Source organism: Loxodonta africana, chromosome 4, assembly GCF_030014295.1.
Source record: "Loxodonta africana isolate mLoxAfr1 chromosome 4, mLoxAfr1.hap2, whole genome shotgun sequence".
Classification (NCBI taxonomy): Eukaryota; Metazoa; Chordata; class Mammalia; order Proboscidea; family Elephantidae; genus Loxodonta; species Loxodonta africana.
The window spans coordinates 89,151,210-89,169,297 of record NC_087345.1 but is presented as its reverse complement, the minus strand read 5'-3'; the positions used below and the strand labels follow the sequence as shown (position 1 = coordinate 89,169,297).

Here is an 18,088-nt window from a genome sequence, read left to right as displayed (position 1 = left end):
CTGAACATAGGAGCTTTGAGCAAGATGTGGAAGGATAGAAATACTAATTACAATTCCAAAAACATTCTTTTGGGAAATGTTTTTTCCTCCTGCCAGGGTCATTTTTCATGCCCAACGCAAGTGCATTAGAAAAGTAGCTGACTCCTAGTTATTCACCTAATTGGTGGGAGAAGAGGTTTAAATGGCATGGAAGAGCTGCTCAGCCAGGAATCATCCTGTTTGACTTTGGGCCCACCCACACATGCTCACCCATCCTCAGCCACTGGGGGCCAAGTCCAAAGCACCCAACCCCTCACCCCAGCTTGAACCTTTCTGATAACAACTTGGCGCCCATTTAGGTGGGTTACAAAGAGTAAGCGGAAGTACCAACATGGACCCCATACCATGTCAAGGGCAGCAGCAGGAAAACCATCTAGATCATGAAGACATAGAGGAGCACTATATCCCACCATCTCCAAAAACAAGATGAGGATGGGGTACTGCATTTCGCTAAGTTTATCTCAGGCTAGATGTTAGGAAGAACTTCTTGCAAAGGAAGCAGACTCTGGGAGGTAGTGCTGAGGAAGGCTTTGCAATCTCTTTCTCTACAAATTTTTAATGAAAAACTAGAGAAGATAGGTTGGCAGCGATGGATGACCTTCTGGTAGTGAGCTAACTTTCAGTAAAAGGCAGTTCAAAATCAGATGACATCATAAAGCATGACTATCTGTGCTTATCTGCAGATAAGCAAAGTCCTGGGGGCAAGTGAAACAATAACATATTCATGAAATCACGAGCAATTTAGTGTGCCCAGAGTATAGGATTTGAGGGGGAAGATGTGGAATATGAGGCTGGAGAAATCAGTAAGGACTGGACCATGAGGGACTTGGTCTGACATGATAGTTCATACTTCACACTGCAGGTACTGGGAAATCACTGAAGGATTTTGAGCAGAAGAGTGACATCATCTGACCTGTGACTTGGATGTTGGGGTAAAGAATGGATTGGAGAGAGGCTCTTTGTAGGTTTTTTTTAAAGTGTTTAAATCCCAGAGAACTTAGAAAGAAGGGTATTTTATATTTTCCAAGATACCCCTAGTCTTAGTGCTTTCTCAAACTTGGCAGCATATTAGAATCACTTACATAGATAGGCAGGCATGCAGGCTGGCGGGCGGGTGGATGGACGGATGGACGGACGGACAGATGGATAGATAGATAGCTGCTTAGATCAGTCCCAAAGGCATTATTCTCTGTGGAAAAAGCCAGTCTCAAAAAGTTACCTACAGTATGATTCATTTATATAACGTTCTCAAAAAGGCAAAATTACAACAGCGAAGAATATATCAGTGGCTGCCAAGGGTTACAGATGGGAGGAGAGTGTGATTATGAAAGAATAGCTAAAGATAGTTTGGGGAAGTGATAGAACTGTTTTGTATTCTAATTAGGGTGGTGCTTTTATAAATATATACAGCTGTAACTGTTAAAATTTATAGAGCTGTGCATGCCAAAAGCTCTATTTTAATGTATAATAACTTTAAAATATATGCAAGGGACAGAGGAACAAGTTAAACAATATCACGTGGCGGGGAGGGAGGACATTAACTTAGTAGAACACTAACTCTACATAACAAATGACCAGGTTTCTTCAACAAATAAAATAAACTACAAGGAATAAAAGAGAATGGAATCTGAAGATTAAGAGAGACTTAAAAGATATAGCAACCAATTACATGTATGAACACTATTTAAATCCTGATCCAAACGAAAAATTTCAATGAAAAATTTGTAAGACTTTGGGGAAAATGTAAACTCTGACCGGATATTTGATCATATTAAACAATTAATGCTTATCTCGTTAAGGGTAATATTGGTATTATGACTTTTTTTTTTAAGAATCCTTATCTTAGAGAAACTTACAAAACTATTTATGGATGAAATGATCTGACATTGGGAGTTTGCTTCAAAATAATCTGGAAGGGTAGGAGGAGTGGGTAAGGTAAAGATGAAAGAAGATAATGAGCAGATTGTTGAGATGGGTAATGAATACAGAGAGTTTCATTACACTATCATCTCTGCTGTTATATTTGTTTGACATTGTCCATAATAAGAAGGATTTTTTAGAAGATCCACCTCCCCTGAGACTAATTATGACATTTTTCTTCCCTATTATAAATAAGCTGATTTTGCTTTGAATAGTTCCTTTTTCTGTCCAGCGTGCCCAAATTTGAACATCTTTGCATATAGCTCAAAAATATAACTGGCTTGAACCTAGTAAGAGTGATAAGTAAGGTTGGATGGCAGGGTCAGAAGCCAAAAATAATTTGACAGTCTGAAGCTTGAGCCAAATCTAACCAGAAATATTTAACAGAGATTAATGTAAAACCCTACACATGTATACAAACAAAATAGTTGTACAGTCAGCATGGAGAGACACGGTTTCATAAGAGCTTGTATAAAACAGTGCCAACTCAGGGTGAGTCAGCACCAGGAAGGGACTGCCAAAATCACCTACAAGATCACAAGATGCACAGAGAAGCCGCATGCCCACCCCTTTCTTGGGCTAGTCAAGCCTCATCTAGAGAGTTGAGGTGGGTTCTAGGAACCTAAAGCATGTCTGTGAGGAAGCATCCAGGATGGTGGGGGTGGAGCACCTCAAAGAGAGGAGGAAATGAAAGTGTTCTACACGGAGAATTTCGATAAAGAGAACAACCGTCCCCAAACAGTTGTAGACTCATGCACAAGGGGAGTTAGGCCTGCTCCCTATAGCCACGAAGGGAAAAACTTGGACCAGTGAGTGGAATTTCTAGGTAGGACTCAGCTTAATATAAGGAAAAACTTCCTAACAGGCGGACATAATCTTCTATGAGAAAAAGGAGTTACCTTCCACAGGAGGTGGGACTGCCACCTGTGGGCAGAATTTTAGAGAGGACTCAAGTGTCTAAATGGGGGCTCCTTTTGACAGCCTCTGAACTCATTTCTAGCCTTGAGAGTCTGATTCCTCACAAATCGGTGGTAACCCTGAAAATAATGATGGTGGTATTTCCCATCTGTTGAGTATTTATCTTGTTCTAGGAATTATATCAAGCTGTAGTACGCATTATATCATTTCATCAATTCATCAGTCAAAAAGTGCTTACTGAATGCACATTCTCTGGCCTTTATTGTGTAACATACAAACTATGTATGGCATAGTCTCTCTCCTTGAAGAGTTTCTAATCTAGTGGCTGATCAAAATTTACATACATGTAGTACAATATTTATATGAACATCTTTCGTTTTACAAAATGTTTTTTACATATACTGTTTCATGTATTCCTTGAAACATCCCTGAGAGGCAGATATTATTTTTATTACCACATTAATGAATAATAATGGCTAATATTTTAAGTCACCCTCTACCTCAGGGAATGCCCAGTTTCCAGTGTTGCTCAGCATAAGCCTAGCCTCAATTAAGAAAATACTGGCTTTTTAATTTACTTTTATATCCCTCTCATCCCAATAATAAGAGAGTTAAATTAAAAATAATACTTCCTGTTATAAGAGGAAGAAAATATTTTATTCACCCAATTGACAAACACTCCCCAGAAACCGAAGCAAAAAAGAAAACGTGCTGGAAAAAAAAAAAAAATTATACATACGTTTAATTATCCATAACAACTTTCTCCAGAGAGACAAATTGCTTTTTGATCTTGATTATAAAGGGAACACAACAAAATGGGCAAAGTCTGGACCTATTTTAAAGCTAAGCTTTGGAGAAAACATTTACTTGATCTTAGGCAGGAAATCTGTGAGCCCAATTGCAAATGCTCAGAGCTAAAGCAGGGACTTGGAGAGAAGTCAGTTTGGAGGGAGCAATCATGTGGCCCTACCAAAAGAGAAGCTTCCCCCAGCCACCGGGACCCAGATTCAGCACCAAGGACAGAGCAGAGCTTCCTAGATGGGATATAAAGTCTCAAATCAAACCAAAAAAACCAAACCCATTGTTGTCAAATCCATTCTGACTCATAGCAATCCTATAGGATAGAGTAGTACTACCGCGTAGCGTTTCCAAAACTGTAAATCTTTACGGAAGCAGACTGCCACACTTTCTCCCACAGAGCAGCTGGTGGGTTCGAATACTGACCTTTTGGTTAGCAGCTGAGTGCTTAACCACTGCACCACCAGGGCTCCTCTGAATAATGTAAGTTTCTGTCATCGAAGACCAGAGAACAGTCTCCCACCCCAACTCTACTGTGAAGAAACAAACTCCACACGTATGATTAGTATAGTATAGTATGGACTCTTGGTTCCAACTACTCATGTATGAGTAGTTCCAACTACTCTAGTTCTACCACTTGCTGACAGTGTGACCTTGGGCAAGTCACTTTATCTCTCTGTGCCTCCTTTTCCTCCTCTGTAAAATGGAGATTATATGAGCTGTATGTGAAATGCTCAGAATACTGTCTGAGCAGATAAAAAAAAAAATAGTAACTACTAAATAAGTCTTTGCTTCATTTATTGGTTTCCTAGAACCTTGAGATCTTGGAATGTAGGGAAGGGAGGTAGAGTGCTATAGAGAAAGTCTGGCTGGGGAGAGGGATAGCTGTCCTTGAGCCATAAGGAATGTGGGCACAGGGAAGTTTTTGACCCATTCTCCCACCAACCTGGCCCAAAGCCCCCATGGGGAGAGGCAAGGAAAGGCTAAACCCCTGAGGTGACCCAGGCTGGGCACTACAGCTAGTAAGTTGGCTATCACTGAGTGGAACTCTTGGCAAGGTCCACTGAAGCCAGTATAAGAAGTGCTCCAGCCCTGGTGTGGGTGCCCAGGATGGACCCAAAAGGAACGAACTAGATTGTGGCAATTGTGTAGACTGTAAATCTTTACCCAGTTTGCTTAACCCCAAAGATTCTTTCAGCACCCCCATTCTCTCCTCCTCTCTCACTGGCTCCACACACAGCTGTTAACATAACTTTCAGAAGACCATATTTCCAGTGTGTCACCCTCTGATTCAGAAGACACCATGCGTCCCTATTATTCTACGAAACTCATAAAGCCAAAATGCAGTGCAACATATTGGATTTCAATGAAGACAAGAAAACAGTGAGCTGAGAAAAGCCAAAAAAAAAAAAAAAAAAGCAGGGATCATATACAAGAAAACATAAAGGCAATTAGGGAGTGGGAGATGAGCTCAGGGACAAACTCCAAACATGACAATGTCTATCTGGGCCCCTTCTTGGCTCAGAGACTCCAAAGGGATGAGATTATGCTGTCACCAACCCTGGGGAGAGGGGAGTTATTGCACAAAGATGTGGCTAAGGGCATGGGAAGTTTCTGGCTAAGGGCATGGGAAGTTTCTGCAGTCAAGTATCAGGTCCCAGTCTCAGTACTTGATGCAAGAGCACTGGCTACTACAGGTAGTGGTCTTTACAACCCTGGCCAAGGGATACAACAAACTGCCAACTCTGGGACTCTGACCCATGGAGATGCTTGTGCTTCCAGACTGGATGCCCTTCCCAACAGTCGTGGACCAGCTGTCACCTCAGGTGCCTTGACCATCTCTATTGCTTCTCCCACCAATGCTATTGCTGCTGCCCCCAGCACTGATGTTCCTGCTGCTAAAAGTGTGGTTGACCACGGCTGCAAAGAGAACAAGCTGCTCAGTCACACCATATCAAAATGTTCATCATGTGCCCAACCCTGTCTGAGGAATGAAGGCAAAGAAAATCCAAAGAGAGGTGGAGAGGTGACTCTCTCATGGGAGTTCCCTATGTGATGAAGGGCCCAGGACACACACTGAACAGGACATCCAGATAAGTCCTATCCAAATACGACTTATGTGACTCACCCTTGTGCTCCTCCCTTTGTGTTACTCTGGAGACTAAGCTATGAAAGAAGAAATTTATGGACAGGTGAGCTGATACAAAGCCATGAGAAATCATCTAAGCCAATAGAAAATGAGAATACAAGATACTCATAGATGCACGCTGGGCTCTGGCACTTCCCAGATATTCTGTTTAGAAAAGCAAAATAAATATCAGGGAAACCTCGTGGTGAAATTATCCAGCTGTGATAATCTTTTATCAGAATTAGCCCCTGGGATGCCAGGCTACAATGATAGGATCAGAGAATGAGGTTAGACATGAGAAAGAGCTTATCTGAGATGCTAGGATGAGGACGCAGAGAATGGAGATATGTCTCTAGATACTTGGCTCTGCCACCACCTGGACCTTAGTTACCTCACTGGCAAAACTTGCATAATATATCTTCTCATCAGTTTGTTCTGAAGAGCAACTAAACCAAGTAGAATGCCTAGCACAGTACCTGACCCATACCATGAGTGACACAGCTCTTATCTGTATCATCCTTTCTGTGTACACCATCTATATCTGAGTGCCTTTTCTAAACAACGTCACAGCCTTCAACTATGCAGTGATAGCATTAACAGAGATGAGAAAATGAGGAAGACTGCCTGGCTCAGAAAGAAGGGGAAACTTTAGTATGAGTTTAGGGGCAGAGGGTCTAACCTCATAAGGTCCAGCAGATAGTTGGACAAGCTGAACTGGAAACCTAGTCTCCTAGATTGAGTTTTTTAATAGAGGAAAGAGTTTGACTCATGAGAAATTGAGGTTATTTATATACATGTCTCATCTCCCCTGTGAAGGTCAAGGATCACCTAGGACCCGTCTTTGTATTCTCCATCACACCAGGATTGGTTGACATTTGTTCTTAGGGTGCACCATACGCCTGCTAGAAATCCAAAAGTGTTCTGCTCTAGCATATATTACAAAACTGGTTTCCCTGAGCCCAGAGGGAGAATGATGGGCAGTACAGTTCAGTTCATCAAGATTTGTTAGACTCTCCTTTGTCTCCTAGCTACACTGTTCTAGAGCCTGGGGAATACCAAGAGGAAGTAAACCTAGGGACAAAAACCTCTGTAACACAGAGGCTCTAACCAAGGACCATACAATACTGTGACACTTGGTTCTCAAGTTGGGTTCTTTGTCTGGGCCAGAGTACCTGCCTACCTGTATTACTCGCCCTCCAGCATCTTCTGGTAGGTGCTGATCTTCACGTCCAAAGCCAGCTTGATGTTCATCAGGTCACGGTAGTCACGCAGGAGATAGGTCAGGTTCTCTTTGGCCGGCAGCAGGGTCTCACTGAGTTCTGCCAACTTGGTCTGTCGTCTTTGAAATTCAGCTCACCCTACTGCTAAGCACTGGCAATTGCTGCCTGCAGGTTGGCATTCTGAAGCAAGAGGAGGAAAAGGAAGAGTGCGGAGTCTCTGGACACATCTGGGCATATGGCAAGTGAGCACAGGTCCCCACCTGCCTCCTTAATGCAAGTATCGAATCTGTGTGCTGCGTGGTTTGCCATACTAACCTCTTCTCCATGTAGCTAAACCATGCTGGCAAATCCCAATGGTCATTTGAGCCCTTAACCGGGGATAATGTGTAGCTGTTTCTCAATCTTTTAGAGAACTATAATCCACCGTCTGAGACCCCAGAAACCCAGTCCCACATATTTCACAGAGTTTTGAGGCAATGCCCACTGGAATGAGGGAAGACAATTCCACCTTGAAGATGGTGAATGGAAGTAAAGGTGGATGAAGCCCTTGTTCTGTATGGTACTATTTGGGAAGCCCAGTTGCTGAAGGTTCCAGCCAGGAACCTGAAAAGCCACCCAGCCTGCAGAAGTCCAGGTGCCCTGACGGCACCCCACAGCACCACTGTCTTCAGAATTACAATCTCAACCTTTGGGTGAGCTGCACTCACCTGCTTGTTGATACTCTCAGTCTCTGCTCTCAGGCTCTGGATCACCTTGTTGAACTCAGCAATCTCATTCTTGGTGCTCCTCAGGTCATCACCATGCCTGTCAGTCATGGCCCAAGCTGGAGTGGGGATGGGGAGCAAATAGAGAGAGATTACTCATTACCCTCAACCATGTGTGTGTTTGAAATGGGGATTATGATTGCAATCAATCCAGAAAGTTCTAATGTCAGATGAAAGTCCACCAGGCACTTAGAGATTTAGAATGGAGGGGATCACTTAACTGAAGCTCATAGTTGTCCTTACAGACATCAGTTAATAGAACGAAAAGATACACAAAGACTCTGCAAGTTATGGAAATTTGTGAAAAGAATTTCAGTGATTTCCCACTGAATAAAATATGTATTATATGGGATGGTGCCAGGACAGGCTGGAAGTGAAGGGGCAGGAGCCCTGGGAAAGGCTCGTGGGATCCAAGCTAATGTGATGACCATTATTCACCTTGGTTATGTACAAAGCCTGGGCCTCAGCCTTACTCTCTTCTCAGCAATCTCTTCATATTGGGCCTTGACCAAAGTGAGGATGCTGTCCAGGTCCAAGTGGAGGTTATTGTCCATGGACAAGACCATGGACATATCGCTGGATTCCAAGAGGACTTGGTTGTACTCCTACATGCACACAGGGGAACACCTTTGGGTAATTGCCAGCATCTCTCTGGGATGCCCTGAACCTACCATCCACTGACTCAGCAGTGTTATGGGGCCTATAAAACCGAAGCTTACTGAATGGGAAGGAAGATAACAAGGCAGTGACCCAGGGAAAGCAGGCAGCAGGACACTGTTCAGTATGCAGTAAGGAGTTGCCCTTGACCCTCCTCTTAGTCCCTCCTCCAAGATTTCCCTTAGGGCTTTGGATATGTGGATTCTAAAAGCATGAATCGCAGATACTGAGTGTTCTGAACCTTAGGAAGCAGAGAGGGAGAAGGTAGGCAATATGCTGGGGATGGAAAAAAACAGGCACCGTGGAGTTGACTCTGTTTCATGGCAACCCCATGTGTGTCAGAGTAGAACTGTGCTCCATAGGGTTTAATGGCTGATTTTTCAGAAGTAGATTGCTAGTCCTTTCTTCCAAGGCACCTCTGGGTGGACTTGAACCTCCAACCTTTTGATTAGTAGCCAAGCACTTTAACTGCGCTACCCACGGGGTATGAGGGCAGGGCGGAGGGTAAAATGGGAGAAACAAAGAAGGACTATGGATAAAGATGGGAAAGACCTTGCATATGTTTGCTGCCAAACAGAATTCACAAAGAAGCTGAATCCCCAGAATCAAGTAAGATTTGACATCCCAGTGCTATGGCTTCCACCTAGAGGAAAGGATGTATGTCCATACAGCTTCATAGATGGCTCTCAGGAAGTTGACCTCATCGGTCAGGCTCTCTACTTGGATTTCCAAGCCCACTTTGGTCACGTAGAAAGTATCCGTATCCTGAAAGTAAGGGACAGGGAGTAGCCTTATTACCTTCAATGTTACTATTAGTAGTTACAAGTGCATTTAATAATATTGATACATGTTTACATGAATCAGGGAGTGAAGATTACTTAAACCCGACATTACACTTGCAGTAGGGAGAGAGATTCAACAGTTGAGCTCAATATTAGAGAGGTGTGTTATTATCATTTTTATAACGTGGGTGATTATAATGGTAGATATCAAACATTTGGCAGTGAACTGGTGTACTGAAGGGCTCAAAATACTTTTGCAACTGGTGAGCCACACATACTTGGGAGGTATCTTAGCGACAGAAAAAAAGACCTCAGGCCACAGATTCAGTGTAGAGACTGTCGCTGTCCTGGGTTCAGGCCAAGAAACAACAGCACAGCTCCTGGAAATCCTGCTCCAGAAAATGTATCTCCAGCCCTATCTTCCTCACACCCATTGGAAGTTGCCCCCATTCCCCCCTTTCCTTGCTCCATCTGCTCTCCTCATAGCACCCACTCCCCTGTTTACCTTCTCCAGAACCATGAAGTCATTCTCAGCCCCTGAGTGCTTGTTTAAACTCATCCTCATACCTACAAGGAAGGAGACAGGTCATGCTCAGAGGGCAGCTAAGCCAAGGGTAGGTTCACACATGCTCAGGGAAGGATGTTTATTCAAGGAGCCAGTGTTTGACCTGGGACAGGGCTGTTGTTGAACATTCCCTGCTTATTACCAGGCTAAAGCTACTTGAGTGGCATGCATTATTAGAATGGTAAGGCCTTTAAGTGCACCCTGGCACTCCAGTATACTGGAAACAGAAGGAGGTAAAACACATAATAGAACTGAGGCATAGCCCCTAGTGTCCCTGGCCCTCTGGATTCTCCTCTGCTGGGGATCACTCTGGCCCTCATGAACCAAGGCCTATGGTCACTCCCAAGTCTTCTTTTCTCTTCTATCAGCCCCCAAAGCTCACAGCTTCTCCCCCCTCCATCTGTGTGCTGGGTGCACATTCTACTACCACATCTGACCAGGAGCAGAGCTCCGCCCTGTCTTAGTCTCCCCTTGAAGTTTCCTCCCACCCAGGACAAATACATCATCTAAGAGGTCCTCAACCTTGGCTGTACATTGGAATCTTCTGGGGATCTATAAAAATGCTGATGCCTAGTCCCCACACCCAGAGATTCTGATTGAACTGGTCGTGAGTGCAACCTAGACATTCAGGATTTTTAAAGCTCCCAAGGTGATTCTGGCAAGCAGAAAAGTTTGAGATCCACTGCTGTTAGATGAAGCAGTGCCTGAACATTGGTCTCTGTCTGATGGGGAGTCCATTGGATGTCCATCTCCATGGCATACACCTCATTCTCCTTGGCACCAACACGAAACACCAAAAGAGACTAGATCCTCCTTTCATCAGACCCCCCCCGCCCCCGCCGCCTTCTGACGTCGCATCCTACATATGGCCTACAGCCTCAGAGGCCTTGAGAAGATGCACTGACAATTTCCCAGCTGGAAAACTCACACACCTTCAGACCTGCCCCATGATCACCTAGACCCAATGGCTGTCTCCCCAGGCACCTTCTTTGCTCTTGTACCCCTCCACAAGCACCTGCATCATGCCCAGCTCCCCATCCAGCCAACCCTGCTCAGTCTGCAGCCTGCCCAGCTGGGCCAGGAAGAAGCTGATGTAGGACTCAAAGAAGGGCTGCAGATCCTTGGCACTGGCCTTGGTGGTGGCTGTCTGCTCCTGCAGGAGGCACCACTTGGTCTCTGGGACTTTGCTCTGCTGCTCCAGGAACCACACCTGTCATCAACCATGGAGGACAGGTCACAGCCTGCCCAGCTCCCACTCATGAGCAGACCTGCCACACAAGCCCAGGTCTCCTGTGTCCCCTAACGTCAGAGGCTCTCAGGGCCATGGGCCCTCCCCCACCCAGAGGCCCCAGGCTACCAACAGGCCTCACTTTGTCAATGAAGGAGGCAAATTTGTTGTTGAGGATCTCGATCCACTCCTTCTCTTGGGTCTTCACCTCCTGGATCTGGGGGTCGATCCCCATGTTCGGGGGCTACAGGAGGCACTGATTGATGGTCACCTCCTGGATGCCCCTGGGAAAGCTCTCTGAACCCCTAAAAGCCCCAGCTCCAACAGAAATTCCCCCAAAGCTGCCGAGTCTCCCTCCAACACTGAAGGAGCCTCCTCCAAACCCACTACTCAGGCCCACACAGGCTTCCCCCAAAGGCACCAGAACATCCCCTTGCTGAATCCCCAGGCCAGGCAGCTACTCTGGCCACACTGGGTGAGATCTTCTTGCTGCCCCCAATTCCATGCAGGTTTCTGCTGCCAAAGGCACCCCTGATGATAACACATGCTGTGGCTGCACTGCCTCCCCCAGAGCTCAAGGCTGACCCCGACCTGGGGGAGCTGGGGCAGCTCTGGCCAGACACCACAGTAGCAGAGCGGCCACTGAAGCCCTTGATGGCCTCTAAGGGCCTGCTGGACGGTTGGCTCATCATTCTCTCTGAATTTAAGAATCTTGGTTCAGAAAACCTCAGAGGAAAAGTCACCTTCTGAGACAGAGAGCAGGGATGGCCCCTTCTATAGGTCCCAGATGAATTGATTCATTAATTTGATAGTTTCCTGAGCTTCATTCTCTGGTTAGAATTAATCCCTCATCAATTTCCTTCATTGTCATCCTGGAGTCTCCACTTCACACATTTCCTATAATTAGCCACGTAAAGACTCTATGCAGGAGCATACCAGGTCCCTCTCTTTGTGAATGGGCTTAGTTCCTGCCAGGCATGGTCCAGCCCCAGGGCCCCAGGTACCAGGTTGTTGTGAGGCAGGGGGTTCAATTAGGTGACTCTGTGGCTCTTTCATCCCCTCAAAAACCCTCAGCATCCACCTCTGTCACTGTGCTGTCCCCCTCCAAGAATGAGTGAGACTAACATAGGAAAGGAATTTGGGAAGAGTTTGGGAGGATGGAGTGGAACATTGAATTCCTCCTAATTGTTGTACCAGAGAGCCTTGAATGGTCCGTCCCTGGGTCTCAACACTTCCTGTACTTCTTTAGCTATTCTAGTAGCAGAGTGGATGGGTTAAGTTAGAATGCCCCCGGCTGACCTGAATGAGTGGACTAGAGGCCTGAATGAGTGGACACTTATCTGAGATTTTGCATTGTTCACCATTTTGTGTAACCAAGAGGCTCCCCAATGTCCCTCTGTTCCCCTGTGACACCCTGTGAGGGGACTTCTCTGCTCCTATTGTTCAAATTACTGCTCAGGCAACCTCCATGTCTCCCCTCTCACATCCTGAGCCCAGTCCCTTCCCCCTTCATGTGTGTCTCCTCAGTCCACTGTGGGTTCGGCGACCTACATCCCTTCCTGCTTCTCCCCTGCAGTAATGGCTGTGGCCCTGTCCACCCAGTAATGGGCACCACCAGGGCAGGGCCATATCTGTCTGGTGCACCAGGGTTTCCCCATTGCCCACTGCCTGGCCAGTGTGGGCTCACAGATTTTATAGGATGAATGACTGCCCAGCTGCTCCTGCATTTCCCATTGCCCTGTCTTGGCACCTGTGTGTCCCACCTCCACCAGCACACTAAGCAAGGAAAGTCTTGTCCCTCTCAACACCCCTTGTGCCTCAGTCATCTCCTACGCCACACTCAGGACTAAGCCCTGCACACGTGCACTCGGGATGAGGTTTTTTGCTTTTTTTTTTTTTAAAGAGAGAACTCAGCAGAATAGTTACTTGAAAAAAAGATCTTTGCATTCTGTGTATCAACTTTGTTATTGTGGTAAATATATGTAACAAAATTTTTGCCTTTTCAACATTTTCCACATGTACAATTCAGTGGCATTAGTTGTATTTATCGTGTTGTTCACCATTAGCATTATCCATTTCCAAATATTCCCATCACCTTAACAGAAGCTCAGTGTCCCGTAAGCAGTGAGTCCCTCTTGTCTCCCCCGCCTTGCCCCTGATAACCACTAATAAAATTTGGTCTCTATACACTTGACTATTCTAGATATTTCATACATATGGAATTATATAATATTTGTCTCTTTCTCACTGACTTATCTCATTCAGCATAATGTGTTCAAGGTTCATCAGGTTGAGGTTTTGAGAGACAAACGTATAGAGACCAAAGTTTATTAGTGGTTACTAGGGGTGAGAGGGAAGAGGGGGAGAGTTAATGGTGATGGACAAATCACACAGATTAAAGGTAAGGCTGCACGGCCAATAATCGTAATTGCTGTCAATAAGTTGCACACCTGTAAAAAGTTGAACTGGCAAAAGTGCGATAGATATATTTACAACAATGACCTAAAAAAAGAGTAGCTGTTGAGGCTGCATATGTATAATCAGACACCTCATGGGATTTGGTTCCTAGATTTGAAGGTTTAGGGTCATGGTTTCATGGAACATCGTAGGTAATTGGCCTAATAACACATTTAGTGCTTCTGTTCTACCTCCTAGTTTGTTGCATAGTGCCTGGGGTCTTAAAAACTTGCAAATGGCCATCCAAGACATGACAACTGGTCTCTATTTGTCTGGAGCAACAGAGGAAGAAGGAGAGTCAGAAATAGGAGGAGGATGTGGAATGCATGGCTAATTTTATTCATGAACAACTGCCTTCTTTGCCATGAGACCAGAAGAACTGGATGGTGCCCGGCTACCATTACTGAACATTTGGATCAAAGATTCTGTAGAAGAATCCTGATCAAAAGAGGGTAAATGCAGAACAGAATTTCAAATTCTCTTGGACCCCAGACTTTCTGGAGCCAAAGGGGCTGGCTGAACCCCTGAAACTATAGCCCTGAGATCATCTTTAAAACTTAAACCAAAAGTGTCCCCTGAAGTCTTCTTAAAACCAAACAATAGTTTAGCTTAGCTAGTAAAAAAATGTTTGCCTTGAGCATTATGCTCTTTTAAGATCTCTGTGGAATCAAACTGACAACAGCAACTTGAAAGATTAGATAGGAACCTTAGGGGGCAGTGAGTTTATGTTTATGTTAATGGGGAGGTACAACTCAGAAAAGGAGGGTGAGAATGATTGCACAACTGGAAGAATGTAATCCATGTAACTGAATCGTACATGTAGAAATGGTTTAATTGGTGTATCTTTTGCTGCGTATATTCTCAACAACAACAAAACAAAAATGTTTTAAAAGAATGTTCAATCTCAATAATTTTAACAACAGAAAAAAAAATGAAGAGACAATTCACAGAAAATGCAATGCAAATGGCTAATAAACATTTATAAGGCTCAGGCTCATAAAGAAAAGAAGAATACAACCTATAAAATTGTCAAAAATTAAAAATAATACCACACAATGTTCCTAAGGTTGTGGGAAAACAGGAAGTCTTATACATTATGTGTAAAAGTACACACTAGTACAATCTTTCTGGGGAGAAATCTGGCAATATAAATCAAAATTTTAAAGTAACCTAGCAATTCCTTATCTAGGAAGTTATCTTAAGGAATGAATAGGACAAGCGTTTAGAGACATCTATAACAGGATGTTCACTGCAATGTTTATTATAATAAAAAAGTAGAAATAACCTACACATCAAAAATGTGCCACATTCCTATTATGCAGTCATGAAGAATGATGACCTTGGCTATGGTGACGCGAGGCAGGGTGTGGCGCCTAGAGCTCAGCACCGAGACCACCCGCACAGAGATCGGGCTGGGCGTGGAGATGTGCGCAGGCGCAGACAATGACTGCCCTGGACGGTGAGCAGGCGGCCTGCCCCAAACCAATCCAGGTCAGAGCTTGGGAGGCCTACTAGCTGCTCACTCTCACAAGATGGATACCGCGGGGGCGAGGGAAGTCACAGACACCGCAGAAGAAGAGAGCTTTGCGCTGTCCATCTCTTCCACCTCTGATGCAGAATTTGATGCTGTGGTTGGAAACATAGAGGACATTATCATGGATGACGAGTTCCAAGTGTTGCAGAGAAGTTTCATGGACAAATACTACGAGGAGTTTGAAGACACGGAAGAGAATAAACTCGCGTACACGCCTATTTTTAATGAATACCTTTCTTTGGTAGAAAAATATATTGAAGAACAGCTGCTGAAACGGATTCCCGGATTCAACATGGCCGCTTTCACATCAACGTTAAAACACCATAAAGATGAAGTGACTGATGACATATTCGACATGCTGCTCACGTTTATGGATTTTCTGGCATTTAAGGAAATGTTTCTGGACTACAAAGCAGAAAAAGAAGGCCGGGGACTGGACTTAAGCAGTGATTTAGTGGTGACTTCGTTGTGCAAAGCATCGTCCACGCCAGCTTCCCAGAATACTCTGCGGCACTAGCTCCCACGTCCGTGCAACTCGAGCCTTCCGAACATCGCACCCAAAAAGCCGGAAGAGGTTTGCGCTAGTAATGACGGGAGGCTCTGTTCTGAGACTCTTCCTTAATGTTAAGTATTGATGGGTCAAAAAATAATTACCTGACCCTCCTGGGACCTCTGCTTCTGCTGAATCACCTTCTTATATTCAGTAACCTTCGTACTCCTTCCAGAGTAGACACCTCTCCCAGAGGCTTCTGAGGGTCAGTTTACTTTGGGCCAAGACGTGTCAAGCATTCCACTTGGAGGGCCCTTTCCCCCAGCATACATGGTCGTGCGTCTACATGGGATAACACCATCACAATTCCTCTCTGTCCCATATATCACAGGCAAGCTTTGCGTGAATTTTCTGTGTGCTCACCGCTTTCATTTGCTGAGAGTTTCAATCCTTCAATCCCAGTGGCCCAGCTGTGTGGGATTTTTGACTATTTGGGAGTGTTTTCTTAGTCTTACTCAAACCAGCTGCTCCTATCTTGAGATTTCTGAATCTCCCATTTTCTGACCACTTTTATGGAAAAGTGAGAGCTAGTCTTGGCTGAGGGAATCAACTGAAAGAGATGTGCTTTACCCAAAACCTACATGTGAAAATCAACTTCGAGCCTTGATTTGCAGTTCCTTTATTATTATTACTATGTCTTCTGCTAGTCCTCATGTAGTCCCACTGTTTTCAGTCATCATCTTTGAAAAAATATAGATGGATACTCAGTTTAATCTATGGATCTAATCTTAGAATTTCCATGATTACTCACCTAAAGATCAAAGTATTAAATTGTGTGTACTTTTTTTCAGTTGGTAGTGCAATGAACCCAAAACACCTTCTACGCTGGAGTTCCTATTTTACTGGATTCCAATGAATATAAGCCTTGTGCTGGAAATAGACCAAAAGACGTCCTTGTCTTATAGTATATTAAGTGTGCTTGTGTAAGTTTGTTTAAAATCATTCTGTATAAATCAGGGAAACCCTGGTGATGTAGTGGCTAAGTGCTACAGCTGCTAACCAAGAGGCTGGCAGTTCGAATCTGCCAAGTGCTCCTTGGAAACTCTATGGGGCAGTTCTCCTCAGTCCTATAGGGTAACTATGAGTCGGAATCGACTTGACGGCAGTGGGCTTCTTTTGGTATAAATCAGTTCATTAAGTTTTTGGATAGCGTGGGAGCAAGTTTAGTAAAAATGTGATTATTTAAGGTGTGCAATTCCAGCAATATCCTGCTTCCTGTCAAAATCTTTCCTACCAAGATATGTTCCACTGGTCTAGTTTAGCATGATCATCTGTCTGGCTTTGGTTTGGTAGAACATTAAAAAAAAAATACTGACCCAAACACATGTATGTCACACCTCTAGAAAGAGGAAAAAACAGTTTAATTCCTAATGTGAGGCTTTGATTTTTTTTTTTTTTAAGTAAGAAGAACCTTTCTGAAAAAGAATGATCTCCATCTATATTTTTATGGAATGATGTTATTCGTTAAGTTTCTTAGCACCTACACTGTAAACTTTGTGAGGGCAGAGACTACGTCTGTTGGTTCTCCACTCTGTCCCTGGTGCCCAGCACAGTGTCAGGAAAATGGTTGTTGTTGTTATTGCTAGGTTCCATTGAGTCAGTCCCTATGTACAACAGAAGGAAACACCGCCTGGTCCTATACCATCCTCACAATCATTGCTGTTCGAGCCCATTGTTTGCAGCACTGTGTCAGTCCATCTCATGAAGGTCTTCCTTTTTTTTGCTGACCCTCTACTTTACCAACCATGATGTCCTTCTCCAGTGATTGATCCATCCTGACAATATGTCCGAAGTATGTGAGATGAAGTCTTGCCATCCTCACTTCCAAGGAACACTTCGACTATACTTCTTCCAAAATAGACTTGTTATTTCTTCTGGCAGTCCGTGGTATATTCAATATTCTTTCCCAACATTCAAAGACATCAGTTCTTTTTTGGTCTTCCTTATTTGTTGTCCAGCTTTCACATGCATATGAGGTGATTGAAAATACCATGGTTTGGGTCAGGTGCATCTTAGTCCTCAAAGCAACATCTTTGCTTTTGAACACTAAAGAGGTCTTTGCAGCAGATTTACCCAATGCAATAGGTCAGTTGATTTCTTGACTGCTGCTTCCATAGGCATTGATTGTGGATTCAAATAAAATGAAAGCCTTGACAGCTTCAATATTTTCTCCATTTATCATGATGTTTCATATTGGCCCAATTGTGAGGATTTTTGTTTTCTTTATGTTGAGATGTAATCCATGCTGAAAGCAATAGACTTTGGTCTTCATCAGTAACTGCTTCAAGTCCTCTTTGCTTTCAGCAAGCAAGGTTGTATCATCTGCATATCACAAGTTGTTAATGAATCTTCCTTCAGTCTTGTTGCTGCGTTCTTCATATAGTCTGACTTCTTGGATTATTTGCTCAGCATACAGATTGAAAATGGTAGGTGCTCAATATATTTGTTGAATGGCTAAATGGATAGATTCCACAATAGATTAAGTGAAAATCAGGTTGTAAAGCAGTATATATTGTAAGAATCTACTC

General features: G+C 44.1%; 1 protein-coding gene across 1 annotated transcript; it reads left to right on the top strand.

The window, feature by feature from the left end:
- The first annotated feature begins 15,008 nt into the window (after positions 1–15,008).
- Positions 15,009–15,614, top strand: LOC100659685 (ADP-ribosylation factor-like protein 2-binding protein). Its single transcript, XM_064285157.1, has one exon. It carries the CDS (start codon positions 15,009–15,011, stop codon positions 15,525–15,527), a length of 519 nt encoding a protein of 172 aa, XP_064141227.1. The 3' UTR covers positions 15,528–15,614.
- Positions 15,615–18,088: the final 2,474 nt, after the last annotated feature.

Coding starts and splice junctions, on each gene's coding strand:
- LOC100659685 (XM_064285157.1), top strand. CDS start 15,009: ATGGATACCGCGGGGGCGAGGGAAGTCACAGACACCGCAGAAGAAGAG.